The 19,408-nt window shown below is 45.4% G+C and overlaps 1 protein-coding gene across 1 annotated transcript in view; it reads right to left on the bottom strand.

The window, feature by feature from the left end:
• Positions 1–16,525, bottom strand: part of MAP2K6 (mitogen-activated protein kinase kinase 6) — a 106,431-nt gene extending 89,906 nt beyond the window's left edge. Inside the window, exon 1 of the mRNA XM_010856079.1 lies at positions 16,210–16,525. Within this exon, the coding sequence (XP_010854381.1) occupies positions 16,210–16,225 (16 nt within the window). The 5' untranslated portion in view covers positions 16,226–16,525. The remainder of the gene's footprint in view (positions 1–16,209) is intronic.
• Positions 16,526–19,408: the final 2,883 nt, after the last annotated feature.

Genomic DNA, 19,408 nt, shown 5'->3' with positions numbered 1-19,408 from the left:
CAGGGCGTCTCCCTCTCTGATCCCTGCTTCCCAACTGACGGCCCTGTTGAGTATTTCCTTGTTCCCTTCCATCGTCACTCACCTAACTCTCGCCTTACCGCCACACCCTCCTGCCCACCTGTCCCCTTTCTGTTGGATCACCTGCCCCCAGACCCTGCACCCACCTCTGGGGGAGGTCTTACCTTCCCGTGGCTTGTTCTGGGTGCCCCCTGGCCCCGCCCCATCAGCAGGGTGCCCCCATGGCAGCACAAGGACAGATGACGGACATCTGTCCTAACCTGGGGGGAAGTCCCTTTCCCCTGACCTTCCCCTGCCACCTCATCTAACACATCCTGACCATTTCATCCTTTACTGTCCCCTCTTCCTGAAACTGGTCCTGGTACTCTGAGTCAAAATTCTGTGCTAAACATACTCAGAACCACATCAAGAAAATAAAACTGCCTATTAACATGAATGAGCTTCCCAGGTGGCTCAGTGGTTAAGAATCCGCCTGCCAGTGCAGGAGACATGGGTTCAATCCCTGTGTCCAAAAGATCCCCTGGAGGACGGCATGGTAGCCCACTCCAGTGTTCTTGCCTGGAGAATCCCAGGGACAGAGGAGCCTGGGGGCTACGGTCCGTGGCTTCGCACGGATTCGGACATGACTAAACAACAATTAACAGGAATAAATAGACACACAAGTTGAAAAGACTTCTTGTTAACAATCAATATTGGAAGAGCTTGGTAACACTCGAGTAGTACTTTTTTTTAAGGCTTACAGGCCTTTGCTAAAAATAAGCTTTGCCTGGCTACAGATCCTTGGTTCTTACTCACTCCCAGTCCCTCTTAAGCTTTGTTCCGTGAGGACTGGAACCGTTTGTTACAAAGCAGGATAGGCCCCAACTCCCCAGGCCCACCCCCACGTCTGCACACGGAAGGGCCTGGGACGACCTCTGACAGGGTCACCCTGCCGGTCTCGTCATCACCACCAGGCACGATTTAAGTTTGGGGAATCAAGACAGCAACAGCGTGTGTGTGGGGGGGCTCCACCTTCACACACACACCTCCCCCCACTCCCCTAATTTAGAAGAATCCGGTCTGTCACTAATGACAGAAAATCAGATGAAACAGCAGGTAGTGGGCTCAGGGACCACAGGGCAAGTCTCCCATCTTACTCGCTGATTCTTGCAAAAAGCACCAAACCCGAAGTTCTGTTCTGCCAAGGTGGCATCCCCCCCAGACCCACAGGCTCTCCCTCAGGAGGGTGCCCTCTCCTGCCTCTGCACCTCGTACCAGAACAGACACTCGAGTCATATGCCGTAGCGTTAACCTGCTGACATGCTCGTCTTCTCATGCTGTGGACTGAACTGTGGCCCTTCCCCCAAGTTGCTGACGCCCAGCACCTCAGAAAGGGAGAATTTCTCTGACAGAGCAATTGGGCGGTTGCATATATCATCAATGGACATGAGTTTGAGCAAACTCTGGGAGTGCTGAAGGACAGGGAAGCCTGGTGGGCTGCAGTCCCTGGGGTCGCAAGGAGTGGGATATGACTGAGCAACTGAACCACAACAAATATATCATCAAAATGAGTCACACAGGATTAGGGTGAACTTCCAACCCAACAGGACTGATGCGTGGATAAAAAGGAGAAATCTGACAAAGGCACCTCCACGGGAGAAGTCCAGGCAACAGTGAAGGCAAGGATCTGGGAGCTGCTTCTAGGAGCCAAGCAATGCCAAAGACCCCCGGCAAGCCCCCAGAAGCAGAGCGGACAGTCCCTGGTTAGTTCTCAGAAGGAATCTACCCTGCTGACACCTGAATCTCAGACTTCCCGCCCCCAGAACCGAGAGACAACGCGTTTCTGTTGTGCAAGTCACCCCATCAGCGGTACTCCATTACAGCGGCCCCTGCAAACCAACACATCCCCCCAGTCGGTGAGCTTCTTGAAGGTAGAGATGGAAATCTAGCTGACTTTGTAGTCACCGAGCCCAGGGCAAGCTGCAGATTATTTATATAATTCTTCAATAATGCATGTTAAAGTCAACCGTGAAATATCAATACCTGGCCCTCGGCCTCCCACACGCAGTCTCATCCACCTGAGGTCTTATCCTTAGATATGTCACATCAGAAAAGAAAGACTGAAATGTAACTTGAAAAAACATCATCCTACCCTAAACGTGGACTTCCCAGATGGCTCAGCGGTAAAGAACCCGCCTGCCAATGCAGGAAACGCAGGTTCCATCCCTAGATCAGGAAGATCCCCAGGAGGAGGAAATGGCAACCCACTCCAGTATTCTTGCCCGGGAAATCCCATGGACACAGAAGTCTGGCAGGCTACAGTCCACAGGGTTGCAAAAGAGTTGGACACGACTTTGCGACTAAAAAATAACAACCCTGACATATCCAAATTTCCATCTCATTCTTAAATCAATTTCAGAATTAAATCTACATGTTCCCCCTTCTTTATCTATAAAAATAGAAGCTTACTCAGGAGCAAAGTCCCAAGCAAGGAGACTTGGCAAGCCACCTGCGGGAGATCACAGACCTGGCAGGTCCTATCCCCCTGGTCGGGTCACGTGGTCTCTTTTAACTGCTCAGCAAGGTGACGACGCACAAGCTGCCCCATGGTTTTCCTGACTCAGACTAGGGGGCGGGCAGGGGGGCAGTGATCAACCCACCCACCTACTCCACTCCACAGACCATGAGTTGACTGAAGTCACCGAGGAGAAAGAAGCTGACTCAGTACTCACTACACCGAGAAATAGTCTATTGTGAACTCCAGAGCTGTAGGCCACTGTGTTTGTCAAACCAAGATAATGAAAGAAAAAAACGAATGTAACCTAACAATTGTATGGAAATGCCAACTGTATTAAATATATTTCTCTTTTACATGGAATTTTCCTGAAATTAAAAACACACAAAAAATGTATGAACTCCCTGGCCAGCCCCTGGTATCAGGCTTGAGTAAGTAAGTTTGGTAAAACAAAGAACTTTCTAGAGCATTTCTCCTCAGGTCAAAGTAAAAGGGGGCATCTCTGGTGGCTCAGTGGTAAAGAACCTCCCTGCCAATGTAGGAGACAAGGGTTCAATCCCCGGGTTGGGAAGATTCCCTGGAAGATGGCAACCCACTCCAGTATTCTTGCCTGGAGAATTCCATGGTCAGAGGAGCCTGGCGGGCTACAATCCAAGGGGTCACAAAGAGTCAGACACGACTGAGCGACTAACACTTTCACTTTTCAAAAGTAAAAGGCGAATTTGAAGGATGTTTTTCCTTCTTTTCAACTGCCTTCAGATGATTCTAGAAAAGGGAGAAGGGACTGAGAAATGGAAAAGGCAGGTTGGCAGGTTATAAAAAAATGAAACTGCAGCTGTGGTCATGCTCTGGAAAGTATTCTGTGACCTAGCAAAGACGCTGATTATTGAACCAACAGCTTGCTTATATAATTACACTGTGCCCATAAACCCAGCTGATATGATATACTTGTTTAACTATTAACCTCTAGGTTTCCTGGAGTTTCCACATCCAAAAAAAAAAAAACGCCTAAAAGTATGACATAGGACACGTCTCGCTTGTTAACCTATTGTGATCATAAGCAGTAAGTACAGTATTGAGGTAAGTAGAAAAAGGAAGTTCTTAGAAAACATACATAAGGTCTTCGAAACTCCAGAGACTTTCCTAAGGCCATCTTCTCTTTTTTCATTCTTCTAAGAAATTGTTCGGCCTGTGTTTGTTGTCGTTCAGTCACTAAGTCATGTCCAACTCTTTGTGATCCCGTGGACTCTTTTCAAGGCCTGCCAGGCTCCTCTGTCCATGGGATTTCCCAGGCAAGAATACTGGAGTGGGTTGCCATTCCCTTCTCCAGGGGATCTTCCCTGCCTGGGGATCGAACCCAGGTCTCCTGCATTGTAGGCAGATTCTTTACCGTCTGAGCTAGAGGGAAGCCCCTACGATCTTCTGGAGTTTGCTCAAATTCATGTCCATTGAGTTGGTGATGCCATCTCATCCTCTGTGGCCCCCTTCTCCTTTTTCTTCAATCTTTCCCAGCATCAGGGTCTTTTCCAATGAGTTGGCTCTTCATATCAGGTAGCAAAAGTATTGGGGTTTCAGCTTCAGCATCAGTCCTTCCAATGACTATTCAGGACTGATTTCCTTTAGGATGGACTGGTTGGATCTCCTTGCTGTCCAAGGGACTCTCAAGAGTCTTCCCCAACACCTCAGTTCAAAAACATCATTTCTTTGGCACTCAGCCTTCTTTATGGTCCAACTCTCACATCCATAGATGACTACTGGAAAAACCATAGCTTTGACTATATAGACCTTTGTCAGCAAAGTGATATCTCTGCTTTCTAATATGCTGTCTAGCTTTGTCATGACATTCTCATCGACTGTGAAAATCTGATTGACACTTACACACTCATGGTAAAAATGTTCCTGATCTCCTCCTCATCTATAAGGCTTTTTAATCCACAGTGTCTATTCTAAGCATATCTAAGATTCTAGCTTGTATTCTACACATTTCTCTGCAATCTTACCTCCCACTAGACTATAAGCTCCTTAAGCAGATGGAGAGAAAGAAAGAGGGTTATGTTTATGGCGAGCTTACTACAGCCCAGTGCCTCAAACCCAGCAGGGGTCTCAATAAATACTGTGTAAATAAACAAACGTCAAGCACATCACACGCGTAGCCTTGCTTAATTTTCTTTTTAATAGCTATGATTTATTGAGTGCTTACTATGTGCCAGGCACTGTTTTAAGTACCTTACAAATATTATCTTTTTAAAAAATATTTATTGATTGATTGATTTCTCCAGGCCTCAGTTGGGGCATGCAGGACCTTTCGTTGTGGCGCATGGAATCTAGTTCCCCAACCCGGGCCCCCTGTACTAAGAGCTCAGAGTCTTAGCCAATGGACCACCGGGGAAGTCCCATCTTGCTAAATTTTTTTAACAATGCTGTGAATGTGTCAGTCTCCATTCAGCAGGTCAGGAAATGGAAGGTAAAAATCAAGTAGATTCTTCAAGGCTCCTAGTAAGTTAAAAAATAGAGCAGAGTGCATTTCTGTCTGTTCCACCCAACAAGGTATCTTGAACATAACAGTCAAAATGGTATCCGCTTAGCTGCTTCATTTAAAATGGATAACCAAAAAAAATAAAAAATCAAAAAATAAAAGAAAATGGATAACCAACGAGGACCTGCTGTACAGCTCAGGGAACTCTGCTCAGTGTTATGTGGCAGCCTGGATGGGAGGGGAGTTTGGGGGAGAGGGGATACATGTAAACGTCCAGCTGAGTCACTTTGCTGCCCACCTGAAACCACTGACTATAATTCATAGCCGATAAACTATTGTTAATCGGCTATACTCCAATATAAAATAGAGTGTTTTTTTAAAGTTATTTGTTTATATATTATATATTTTAAAGATCACTCTGTATATCGCTATATATAGATAGATATTGATAAATATGGCTTCCCCGTTGGCTCAGACAATAAAGAATCTCCCTGCAGTGCAGGAGACCTGGATTCAATCCCTGGGTCAGGAAGATCCCCTAGAGAAGGGAATGGCAACCCACTCCAGTATTCCTGCGTGGAGAATTCCATGGATAGAGGAGCCTGGCGGGCTACAGTTCATGGGGTCACAAAGAGTCAGACACAACTGAGCAACTAATACTATCATTATGATAAATATACTTCTAGATATGTTAACAGGAGCAATAGAAACATTTTTTTTAAATACCTAGGAATACGTTTAACTAGAAACCAGCAGAATCTTCTCGGAGAAAATGTTATATTTCTATTGAGGTACATAAAAGAAAACTTAAATAAATCACATATTTATCTTGGGATAAAAGGCTTAAACTTGCAGTAAAGAAGTCAGTTCCAGTTAGACTGATCTATAAATTTAGTAGGACTTGGGAGCTGCAGGTCTGAACCATTCTGCTCCTACTGGTTCTCCAGGTTCTTGCTTCACCCTTATCTCTAATTCATCCTTCCCATGCGGGGTTGGAGGAGGGGGCGCAGAGGAAAGGAATGAATAGCTTGTCCCTGAACACCCGGCCATCCACCCCCAGGGCTTCCTTGGGGATCGCAGGAAGTGGCTGGAGCCTGGGTTTGACTGTTCTGCTCTGAGAGAAAGCTGGGAGAGAATTCATCGCCTTGAAAGAAGATTCACACCTGCCTCTTCAACCACACACAAAAAAGAGGAAATTCTGGTTTCTTCCACACCTTCCAGTAGAAAAGGAAAACAGGGAAGATGCAGATTCATTCACAGTTCCAAGGAAACTGTACTTGTCACATCTACATAGAAACAACCAAGACAAAAGGAAATCATTAACCCAACAAGGCATTAGTCCTCTACTGAGATATGTTGCCAGACTGGATGCCTTTTTCTTACTGTTTTAAAGCAATTTCACTTCGATGTGCACAGAAACACATAAGGTTTAGATCTGCTTAGTTACAGACTCTAAGACAGGTAACGGAATCACCATTCATTACTGCTGCTGCTGCTGCTAAGTCGCTTCAGTCGTGTCCGACTTTGTGCGACCCCATAGACGGCAGCCCACAAGGCTCCGGTCCCCGGGATTCTCAAGCAAGAACAATGGAGTGGGTTGCCATTCATTACTGACGCTCAACAAATTTCTGTCTACTGGTCTGTACACACCAGTGTGTCAGTAGACCAAGCATAACCAGCTTCCTTTAACCAATGGGCAGTTTGTACTTGGAATTCCACCTGAACTCTCAGGATGAGTCAGACTCAATATTTTAGGCTTAAAGGAACATCTCAAAAGGAAGCTATCCACAGGGAAACACCGGTCAGCCCCTCCTAATGACAACACGTGACCCTGGTGTGCACAAGTTCCCACGGAACCCATCCATGCTTTCTGTCTCCAACCGTGTCTTCCAGGTAATGGGTTCAGACATTTATGATGGAGTGGCCCCTCAAGTGGAGGAGCCAGGAAATCAGGTGCTGGGGTCACACAGACCGTGATTAAAGCTCTGCTCTGTCACAATCAACCATGACATTTAACCTCTGGCCTCAGGTGCTCATATACAAAATGGGGCATCATCACATCAGGCCCTGCTGAGGTGAGAATGAGATATGTTCATCGCTGAGTGCAGTTATGTGGAATATGAAAGCCTCCACAGTGATGCTACCATCTTGGATCACAGGAATGACAGCACTTCCTTGTAGGGGGCTAAAGCAGACCTCACTTTGGAGACGATGAGCAATCTGGGCTCAACCATCCAAAGCAACTCTGTCTTCACATTACCTCCTTCCATGTCGTCCCCTTCCCTCATTTCCAGAACCTTTGCCAGGACCTTCCCTGATAAATATTAATACACAACCTCAAATATTAATACACAGCGACTCAAAGCAACAGGATCCTCACACACAAAACGCAACTGTCCATCCAGATTTGGGGGAGCTCAAATGAGAAAATGGGCTTCCCAGGTGGCATCAGCTGTCAAGAATCTGCCTGCCAACGGAGCCGACGTAGGAGACGGGTTCAGTCCCTGGGTCAGGAAGATCCCTGGAGAAGGAAATGGCAACCCACTCCACTATTCTTTCCTGGAGAATCCCATGGACAGGGGAGCCTGGCGGGCTACAGTCCAGGGGGTCGCCATGAGTCAGACACGATTGAGTTACTGAGCGCGAGCCCAGGTGGGACAGTGGCTCCAGCCTTTGCAGGAGGCGATAACCTGCCCGGGTGAGACGGATGATGACGGAAGGAGGGTCCTGTCCTTGGCCACACAAAAGACATGATGGCAGCCCTGAGCTGTGTCACGATACCAACCCAAAAAGCCAGGCAGTGTGGGAGCATGCCTTGGTTTTAGTTCATTGGCTTTTTGCGCAAAATGTGGGACAAAGAAGCGGAGGATGAAGGGACCAGGGGAAGACTAATGATCAGTTTCTCAAAGGGGCAGGAAAAGAAAGATGAGAACATAAAAGAAACGCAAAGCAAACAGGAAGAGTGGGGCATAGGGGACAGGACTCGGGATGGGCCAACGAGCCAGGACGCTCAGCCGGGCGGAAATGAGCAATGGCCCACCAGTGTCACAGCTGGGAGAAACGCCACTCAGACGCTTCCTGTGGGCGGGGCCCGAGGCCACCGGCTGCGTCCCGGGTGAGTGGCCATCCAGGTTAACGACTTCCAATTAAAGCCAAAGAGGAATGTAATATGGACCAGGAGTCATCACATGATTGAGGAAAGTCACAAAGGGCAAGGTCACCAAGCTTTTTTTGAAAAGGGCCAGAGAGTCAATATTCTGGGCTCTGCAGGACATGCAGTCTCCATCACAGTGATTCGACTACACAATTGCGGGGAGAAAGCAGCCCTCAACCACACAGAAATGAATGTGCAGACCTGTGTCCCAATAAAACTTTATCGGTAGACACTGACTTCGAATTTTATATAACTTTCTTGTGTCATGAAATGTTATTCTTTTTAATTCTTTTTTCCAATCATTGGTAAATGTGTAAACCATTTTGGCTCATAGGCTGGCTGATTCATGTGGATACATGGCAGAAACCAACACGACATTGTGAAGCAATTATCCTTCAATTAAAAATAAATGAATTAAAAAAAAAAAAACAGGTGGGTCCAGATTTGGCCTTCAGGCTGTGGTTTCCTGGCCCCAGTGATGAGCTTCGGCCCTGCAGCCAGACAGGCCAGGCTTTGCATCCTGCCTGGGCTGCCTGCTGGCTTTCCAGCCCCGGGCATGTTAGTGAAGTCTCCAAAGCCCCAGAGTCTTCATTTGTAAATTAGCAATAACTGTACCTGTCCTCCTGAGCTTTGCAGGTGGTTCAGGGGTAAAGAATCCACCCGCCAATGCCAGAGACACAGGTTCCATGGCTGGGTCAGGAAGACTTCTTGGAGAAAGAAATGGAAACCCACTCCAGCACTCTTGCCTGGGAAATGCCAAGGACAGAGGAGCCTGGCGGGCTACAGTCCATGGAGTGGCAAAGAGTCAGACACGACTGAGCACATATACGCCTACCTGTCCTGCTGGGATTTAGGTGAAGTTCAAAAGCATAACACCTGAAAAGTGACTGAGAAATAATAAGCGATGAGGATGATGATAGCTCTGGGTAACGGGTGTGGGCTGTGATGGCTTCAGATCTATAGCTAATTGTCTCTGGGGAAAAAAGGAAAAATCAAGGGTGACCCCAACCCAACTTAAGGATAAATATACAGACTAGAAAATAAAATAGACGAAGAGGGATCCAACAAGAGCCTATTCAATGGGTGACAGAGGAGGAGATGGTTCGATAGATCATCGGCTCAATGAACATGAGTTTGAGCAAACTCTGGGAGACAGCGGAGGACAGAGCAGCCTGGCATGCTGCAGTCCGTGCGGTCGCAGAGTCGGACACGACTGAGAGATCGGATAAGGAACAACTCAGAACTAAGTTGACTAAATTATGATGGTTTGTGATAGACTCCGTGTGTGTGTGTGTGTGTGTATGTAGGTTATAACGTGAATACCTTTCCACGGCAGAAGGAGGGGGTTTTAGGAACCGTGTACCAAACCATAGGCACTGGCTCACAGGAAGGAAGATATGTGAGGAAGCAGAGCGGGAACAAGACTGAGATGGAGCAAAGCCAGTGGTGGTGGTGGGTCCAGGAGGAGCCTGCTACTGGGGCTTACCCGGGCAGAGGTCCCTGCTTGGTCACAGGGCCGCCAGCTGTTAAGAACTGGCAGCTTATCTCTGACAACCTTTCAGATGCTCGAGTTCAGAGGTGACTTGCCAACCAGCTCCTAAAACCAGCACGGGATGAAGGAATTCACTTCAATCCTATCCCACTGGACTCTCCAGACAACTCATCTTCGTCCTGCATATTTTTTGAGCTGAGTGAGGATCACAAAATCTTTAAACCTGCTTAGAAGGCCCAGGCAGGATGACACTTCTTCAGGAATGGTTCAGTTGCTTTTTATGCTGTCCTTGCAACTTTCAAATAATCAAGCAAAGATGGAGTGGAGACATCAGTGTGGAAAGGGAAACACAGGAAAACTGCATTATAATTTGATTACCCCGCACCTTTTATGAAAAATGATAGAGAGCCCCACTGATGAAAAATACTTGCACTGTCAGACATTCACTGAGCACCTATTGCTCATAAGCTCAAAGAGGCAGAGTTGCAAGATGCAGAAGAAGAAATGTTAGCTACCTAGCAAGAGGCTTTCAGAGATGATCCATAAAAGGCAAACAACTACAGTGGCTACAATTTGCAGCTGTATAGTGTAGGCACTGGAATTAAAATGAGAGCACTTGCAAAATATCCTTTGGCAGAAAATTGATTAAAAAAAAAACCACCACTGTGATCAAGTATCACAGTTTCACTCGGGTGCAGAAAGCACCTCTGCTGATTGTACTGTCGGCCCTGCCTGCCAGCATGCTTCCCACAAAAACAAACAAAACAAAAAAATGTGAAATATCCTCAAGATTCTGGAAAAAATGTTTTATAAATGTGGATTCCTAGTGTTTGTGTGCGGTTGAGTGAAAAGAACGCTGGGGCAAAGAATCAGGAGGTGTAAGTCCCACCCATGGCTCGGTCTTCAGGCAAATCACCTTCTTTCAGAGCTTCCGTTCGCTCTTTGTAAAACGAGATGATTAGATTATAAAACTCCTTTCCACAGCTGTACATTCTACTGCTTCATATCAAGGTGCATAAATAGGAGAATTGACTAAGGAAGGCTGTATCAGGAAAATGTGAACGGTGACTGACTTGATATAATTTCTGAGGTCATCAAAACAGAGCCTTGCCTTCATTCTTCCAACAAATCTAGCAAAGGAAACCCCTTTTATGATTAGCTGTTACGCATGAAGCTAAAAAAAAAAAAAAAGAATTATTCTGCCACGATGCACATAATACAACCAGGTGCTTAGGTAAGAATCACTCATGAAACCAGAGAAAAACTACTTTTGCCTGTAGAGATAACTGAAAATGCACAGATGTCCAGAAGTTAGTAAATTCCAGATGGAATTTAAATCAAATCATTATACTTTTCTTATTATTGTCATCCAGATTTGAATAGCTACAGACAGTAGAACAAAATGAGTCTACAAAGTATATGTTTACTTAAGACATTTTGGTTAAAATTAAAATTAGAACTCACCAGGGAATTAAACTGTTTAGACGCATGAAAGTTGAACCCGGCTTTGAACCCATGATTACCTAAGCTCTGCCATCTTGGAATGTTCTGGCTTAACTCTGAAAATAATCTGATCCCCAAATTAAAATTTTTAAAGACACATTTTATGAGAAAAAAATTCAAACACATGAAACACAGATGTCAAAAAGAAAAATTCAACTTTTTTATCACTAAAAAAATTCAAATGAGAGTAAAATAGTAACACTTGTTATCAAATTGGCAAAAAAAAAAATTTCCAATTATTATACCCAGGATGAAGGAAAGAGAGCATAACCTTTTTTTTTTTTTTAAGTTTATATTGGGATATAGTTGATTTATGATGCTGTATCAGTTTTAGATGTCCAGCAAACTGCTTCAGTTATACACACACATGTATCTGTTCCTTTGCAAGTTCTTTTCCCATGTAGGTTACTACAGAGTAGTACATAGAGTTCCCTGTGCTCTGCAGTAGGTCCTTGCTCATTATCTCTTTTATTTTGTTTATTTTTAAATTGATTTTTATTGGCATGTAGTTGCTTTACAATGTTGTGTTGGCTTCTGCCGTGCAGCCAGGTGAACCAGCCGTGTGCATACGGGCTGCCCCCTCTTCTGGACTTCACTCCCATTTAGGTCACCACCAAGCACTGAGTGTAGAGTCGCCTGTGTGCTTCAGGTGGTTCTCCATTTTACATACAGGCGTGTGCATCACCTCTCTGAAGAGTAATCTACATGGCAACATTTACCAGGATGCTTAAAAGGAGCACGTGAACACTTGCAAACATCACTGGAGAGTAAGAAGCAGTGTTGGCAGCCTGGGGGGGCAGCACAGCCACGCCAGCCTCCGCTCAGCACTCCCACTCCAAGGGATCCATCCTACAGAGACAGCTGGGCCGACGTACAAACACACGTGTTCAAGGTGTTATAGTCCCGGCAGTATTGTGCACAGCTGTAAAAAAGTGGAACTCTCTGAGAGTCCAACTGGAGACGGATGAAACAGTTACCTTCTTACAAATTAAAATGAGCAACTGCTAAAAAGAAGGAGGAAGCTGTACGTGTATGCCTGTGGAAAGCTCTCCGATGATACACGATCCAGTATAAAGCGAGCTGCGAAATACCACATGCAGTGTAAGACAGCACGTATGTTCACACGCAGGGAGTCCCCGAAGAGTCAGCAGGAATCGGCTGTGGCTTCTGTGACTCTGAGCGAGTTTTATTTTCTCCTTATGAATTTCTCTTCCGCTTGAATTTTTTTTTCAATGAGTATATATTGTCTTCATAGTAATAAAAGAGTTATTTTTAAAAGGTGAAGAAAAGAATGCAGTATGGGGAAGAATTAGAGATTCGTAACCTGTAGTTCTATGTCCTGGAATTTAGTCAAAGGCCATAGTATATATAATGTCTGAACTGGGACATTTATCACAGCAATGCTCATAACATTGAAAGCCAATAAACATTCATGTTCTATTTAAATAAATTCTAGTATTAGAATTAGATTATTAATGTAGCGATATATTAACTTTGACTATTTCATAGTATTATTGGCAAGTGAACCAAAGGCTCCTAAATCATTTTATAAACATTTTGGATTTATTCATATTCACATATATATCAGAATATGAAAAAAGTCCAAAAGGATATATGCCTAAATGTACACTGCAGTCACTAATGATTCTTGTTTTTCTTTCCTACAATTTCAACTGTTTCTACAATAAAGTATTATTTAGGCACTTTCCTAAGTTTTAAAAATATTCCTTATAGACCTTTCAAACTTTAAGATAATGTAAAGCAGTTATAATGATACTAATCTGTGAAAAACAAAGGAACAAGAATCTCAACCCTTTCCTCCAGCATCAGATTTACCGCCCAGAGACCCCCGGGGAAGCCCTGTTGCTGACCTGCGTGTTGTAAAGTCGTGAATGCCACATGGCTACAGAACAAACCCAGGAAGCCCAGGCCACCTCTTCTGATTTTATGTCCTGAGATGCACGAGACTATAAAACAGACTGGCTCAGATTACAGGCTAAGCATGACAAGTCTCTCGGGTACAACTTAACAAAGGAATTTACAGAATGAGAAATGTACACTTTCCATTTCCCAGGCTGGCGTGAATTTCAGAAGCAAAAAGCCCACAGTAGGGGTGGGTGCCCTGACAGTCCTTGCCTGTCACTGTCCTCTACAGGCTTCTGAACTGTCCCTGACACACAGTCCCCACGACACAATGTACCTACCACTATTTTAAACAAAGACAAACTAATATTTTTTAAAGGTGAGTCGAGCAGGGGGTGAGAAAAGTGCATTGGTAACAGGGTCCAACTTTTTCTCTCTTTTCAGGTGAACTGGGGGATGCCAGATTCCCTCCCTCTGGCCGTCCCTCCCTCAGATCATTGTGGCTGATAACAATAGTTTTACTCTCTGGGGTAATGTAGATGACACATTTTCCTGTAGCCTGTCTTCCGGTAAAGTGCAGGAATTCCTGCACTCTCTGGGTGCCCTTCCTGTTAACTTACATTTCAGATTTCCTCAAAAGGCATTCTGCCACTTTAATATTTGAAAAATGTCAGCTCAACCCCAGACAGCTAATATAAACAAGCTGAAAAGCCTACCACCTAAAGTTACAACTGTGGAAAACAAAATTTCTTTTTAAGAAATTCTTTCTGGGAATCTCACTGTTGGTGAGGCTGGAGAGGAGTCAGCCAGCCCTCCCAGCTCCCGGGGAGTCTGTAATTCTTTTGCCTCTGCTGTGCCTTAAATTAGAGGTCTGAAAAACCGAATTACAGTGATCTAGAAGGTTCGTAAAGGTCCTTGAATTGAACATGTTGTTAAATTCTTCACTACTATGAGGTTGTAGCCACCTTTTGCTTTTCCTTCATTTCATTTGGTTATAGTATTACAAAGAAGTTTGGTACTGTGAAAAAAAAAAAAAAAAAATCTTGGCCATTTGAGAATACCGTAGCTGAATTAGACCAGGTCCACACTGAAAAGTCCAGGCCAAAAGTCTCTGCCATTTCTGAAATAATCACACACTTCCTTCCATCGAAAAGTTTTCCTTTTGGACAGGAATCCCACGTTCACACCAGAGGCACCGTCCACATGGGATCCAATCAAGACAACCACTTGGATAAATGGGGATGCGTGTGAAGGACTGCCAGCACACGATGTATTATGAGAGCACCCATCATGGAAGAGGGTCACGCTAACTTCTCTGTCAGCTTCCCAACTTCCTCTGCTAGGAGGGAGCTGCCTTAGGAGTGAGCCCCCAAAATTCACAAAGAAACATGACTGAGTTTAAACCGTAAAGTCCAAAGATAAGCTCACTAGAGCACTACCCTCTTGTCTCCCAGAGAGAAGACCACTGCCATCTCTAAATTACAAATGCACCATGTCGCTTCATGATCTAAGCAATTATCTTGCATCCCAACGATATGCATACACGCTCTGTTTCACCAAACACAAGTAAATTCCTTGAATGAAACACTTACATATGAAATATTTTTATATGTCCCCAAATCCTGTGCCCAACACATACACACACATATATACATAGATACACAGCCACTCATATACTAAAATGACCCGAATGCGTGAGTGAATATACAGCAAATACAAAGTAACCAGATGCCATCTCTCTCGTACATCAAAGCCTGGAATGCCCTTTTAAGCTAGTATTTCTCTGCTCAATTAGGAGACTGTACTCACAGGTTTTACCAATATTAAGGAACACTGGCACTTCACAATGCCAATTTCTAGGTACTTGGGCGCTCTTAGCTTTTCAGATTTCCATTTTCTCCCAATACCGAGAGGAAGGAAAGAGCCTTACTTTGAATTTTTGAGAATATATGCTACTTCCTTCCTGGGCTGAGATGTATGACTCCCACTCTCATCACACAGAACTAAAAAGTGACACAGCTCCCCAAAGAGCTGCAGGACATGCAGGACACACTTGAACTCCCTGGGACTCACCCACTCACCCTGCGGAGCCCCTCCTCTCCCTGGCGCCCACCTCTCCCTTCCATACATTCTCACAGGGCATGTGCTCTCCCCATGGTCAAGGAGGATTTGTTCTGAAACAAGTCACAGTCTCAGGGCCACCTGATAACATACCCTCAGCTCTATAATGTCACTTCAGGATCTCTATATTTTTAACCCCCCAGCCTGACATTAGGTCTGTAAAATACAACTGTGTAAAAAAAATAAAATTTTTTTTCAAGGAAAAAAAAACATAAAACAACCATAACCCTGAACTTCTGACCTATGCTAAATATAGGCAATTACACACTTAAAAGATTTCATTATGGTTGTCAATGAAACCGTGCAGTCCCCCCACCTTGGGGTAAAGCTTAGAAGTACAGTTTTTCTCCCAATATTTTCCCTGGAGATGCAAAGCATCTCCCAAATGGGAAAACATAAAACATCGATGTCCTTATTGCTGCTTCTAAATACTGTGAACCAATAAGCAATTAGCGTAAAGTGCAAAATCTCGGAAGAGAAAGACGTCTCGTCTGCTTTTTTGTAAAATGCTATCACTCACCTTCACTTCCTTTAAAAATCAAAAGTTGCTTAATGTTCAGAGCGATATCAATGGAAATGTAGCTAAATACTAGCACCGCAACGGTTCATTCCCAAAGGAATATAAAATTACATTAATTTCCTACTAGTTGAACTCAAGTTTTACCTTTCATCTTCATCTACCGACTTTTTAAAAAGTTCGTATTCCTGTCGCATATAAGATTACCTATTATATCTGTGCATACTACAGAATTTTATAATTATATAAAGCATTGCACATTCAGACGCTACCAACCTGCTCTATCTCTCCTGACTGGGCAAAAGGCAAAAAAGAGCTCAGCAACCCTAGCAGAAGAATGCAAATAACGTCAATGCACAGCTGAACTGCAAGCCCTGCCTTACAGGAACTCTCTGTGTCTGCAAAAAAAAAAAAAAAAAAAAAAAGACACATACTAAACAGGAAATGCAACTGAGCTGTGGAAAACCTCAAACTTAAAAATGCAATCGCCAGGCGTAAATTGCATCCATGCATTCATAAATGCATGCACAACCCTTTGCATTTTTTGCAAGTAATGCAAATAGGCTCTTACCTTTCGACTGAGACATTTTCCCCTTTCCTTTGATGGGGGAGGGGAGCACAAAAGACTTTGCCTGGCTTCTCTTCTGTAGCTAGTTTTGCAACAAAGATGCAAGCTGCAGGCGTGCAATCTTCATGCAAGTGGAGTTTCTCTTGACCGAGGCAGCAGATGGACTTCCAGGGGATCCAGATGGAAATGCACGCCTTGCAAAGCAGACTGGAAAGTGATTTTTCCCCCAGTTGCAACGTTAGGGAAGGCTGTGCTGCAGCTACATGATGGGCCAGGGCTGGCAGCTAAAAGCTCCAAACTTGGAACTGAGTATCTTAGTGCGCAGACGTCCTTCCTGCGAAGGGCGCGGGGGCCGCTGGGAAGTGTAGTTCCTGCGCGGAGTCCGTGAGGCTCTGACTTCAGGACACGTGGTCGCGCGGGTCGCTGCGCGGGAAGATTGGAGGCGGCAGAGCTTGCGTCCAGGTAAACAAGTTGGACACGCACTCGGTACCCGGTGATGGGAGAAGCCGGGCAAGGCCGAGGGGAGCGGGCATCTGTGTTCTCCAAAAGCCCCCGAAACAGCAGCTAAAAAACATTGGTTTGGCTGAAAACCACTCGGCCGGCTCAGAAAGTCAGTTTCGGGCTTCACGTGTTTGCAGGGCAGTACCAGTTGGACGGTTCCTGCCTGAAGACGTTTCTCTTCCCCCACCTCAAACGTCCATTTTTAAAAAACCTTTTTCTTGCCTGCAGAATTCGCTGGTGATTTGGCCAGGGGGAGGTGGCTGCAGAGAAGATGCAAAGTTTTATTTAGTAAGCAGAGGTCCAGGTCGCTTTGGGGAATCTGAAATTCAGTGCTGGGGCAGGGTGGAGGCGGGGGGGGCGGGGGGGGGCGGGGAGCGGTGCGGAGTTCTCATTTCTGGAAGGATCACGGAGGAAGTTCTGCTTTTTATGTGTCAAAGCAAACTTTATCAGAGTTAAATTGCTTAGATGTTGTTTCTCACCTGAAGGGGTCTAGGAAAGTCCCCTGGCCTCAGGGAGAAAGTGGGTGGTCATGCTGTATTAACAGTCAGATGTCTCGGATTTGTTCAGCAGAGTTTACCGAGTTTTGTTGAAACACTGGAGTGTGCCAGGCCCTCTCCAGGACCTGGGGTCAGCCGGTAATGCTCACAGCTAGGAGCTGGACAGCAGGTGGGCAGAGATGTAGCCCCTTCTCAGGGATGGGACATTCCTTGCAAGTGAGCTCAGCCCGCTTTACTGCGTGGACCGGACTCAGAAAGGTGCTTTTCAGGTCCAGGGTGGAACTGAGAGTGTGAACCTCCTGAGGCGTGAACAAGCACAGTGGACAGCTGCGTGTCATGTCCAACTCTCTGACCCCGGACTGCAGCCCGCCAGGCACCCCTGTCCATGGGATTCTCCAGGCAAGAACCCTGGAGCGGGCTGCCATGCCCTCCCTCCTCCAGGGGATCTTCCCCACCCAGGGATCGAACCTGCGTCTCCTGCATTGCAGACAAATTCTTTCCCGGCTGAGCCATCAGGGAAGCCAGGTGGGCATCTGAAGCAGCCCTGTTTAGGAGAGGGCAAGGAAGCCTGTCTACACTGCATGCAGACGTGGGAGTGGGTGGGATTCACAGTGGGGGCCAAGCCAGAGGCTTGGGCTTTATTCTGCAGGTACTTAGGAGCTGGTGAAATGGCTTTGGAAAGGGATGTAACTGAATCAAAGCTTTGTTTTAAGAAGATAAATATGCCCTCAATGATCAAGATTTGAAGCCAGGAGAAGCTAGGGCTAGGTCAAGTTGGTAGCGAAAGGCAAAAAGAGGCACTTTGAAACAGGGTTCAGCTGTGTTTGATGACCACTGATGAAAACTATTGGAATTTTATTAAGAATTCTAAGAAGCCAGGGCCTTCTGAGTAATGGATGAATCAGAGGGAAGAAGGCCACCATGTTTCGGCTACAAATCAGCTCTTAAAACAAATATGCAGTAGGTCATGGAGCTAACATCAATTTACTTAAGTTGATCCCCTCTGCTGACATGAATGAGAATTAATCAGGGTCACCTCATGTTCATATTAGCTTCTGGCTCTAAAAGGAAGGCGCTCGGTCCCATGAGCCCAGATACAAAGACTTGCTGTTTTCCTTTCTTCCTTTCTTTCACTATCTTTCTGAGCAAATCTGTACTGTGTATTCCTCCCTTTCTTGCACATACTATCTGAGCCTTCTTGAACCAGCATTTTTCCCCTTAAGTTTCATTTAAGTAGGAGACGCCATGGGCATGGAGATCCATTTCAACGCATCCAGTTCACTTTTCCAGGCATTGATGGAGGAGCAGACATGGGCCTGAGCTCACTACCATTTGCATTTTATGTGGTCAGCAGCATTGCTCCCTCTTGAATTGGCCCAGACTCCCTTCTCTCCTGAAGAGCTTGAGTCACATCACGTCTGGGGCATTTTGCTGCAGTGGTTGTGCTTGTACTTCCTCTGCTCAGGTGTGCACGGTCCACAGCACGTGGCTTATGTCCTGCAGGTCGGTCTGCCGTTCATATTCCTATAGAGACAGTGATGTGTTTAACAGCCACTGCGCGCACACACACACACACACACACCTGTGCAAAACACCTTTGACCTTTGGTTGTTGTTCAGTCGCTCAGTCGTGTCTGACTCTCTGTGACCCCGTGAACAGCAGCACGTCAGGCCTCCCTGTCCTTCAGTATCTCCTGGAGTTTGCTCAAACTCATGTCCATTGAGTCGGTGATGCCATCCAACCATCTCTTCCTCTGTCGTCCCCTTCTCCTGCCCTCAGTCTTCCCCAGCACCAGGGTTTTTCCCAGTGAGTCTGCTCTTCTCATCAGGTGGCCAAAGTATTGGAGCTTCAGCTTCAACATCAGTCCTTCAAATGAATTTTCACGGTTGATTTCCTTTAGAATCAGGGTTGATTACCTTTGACCATAAATTAAACCATATATATTTTTAAACTTTCTGTTTTGTATTAAAGTGTAGCTGATCACAATGTTATGATAGTTTCATTTGCACGGGAAAGGGACTCAGCCAACTGTATCCATGTGTCCATTCTCCCCCAAACTCCCTCCCATCCAGGCTGCCACATAACTTGGAGCAGAGTTCCCTCAATGTGATTTACAATTGGCAACATATATTGTTTTTTCTTTGTGGGAAAAACATGCTTTGAATTTCCGCAGGGAACTCAGCCTCTCTGCAAAGGCTTGGAGT

Source organism: Bison bison, unplaced genomic scaffold (assembly GCF_000754665.1).
Source record: "Bison bison bison isolate TAMUID 2011002044 unplaced genomic scaffold, Bison_UMD1.0 scf7180017864371, whole genome shotgun sequence".
NCBI lineage: Eukaryota > Metazoa > Chordata > Mammalia > Artiodactyla > Bovidae > Bison > Bison bison.
This window is presented reverse-complemented; position numbering and strand designations above follow the sequence as displayed.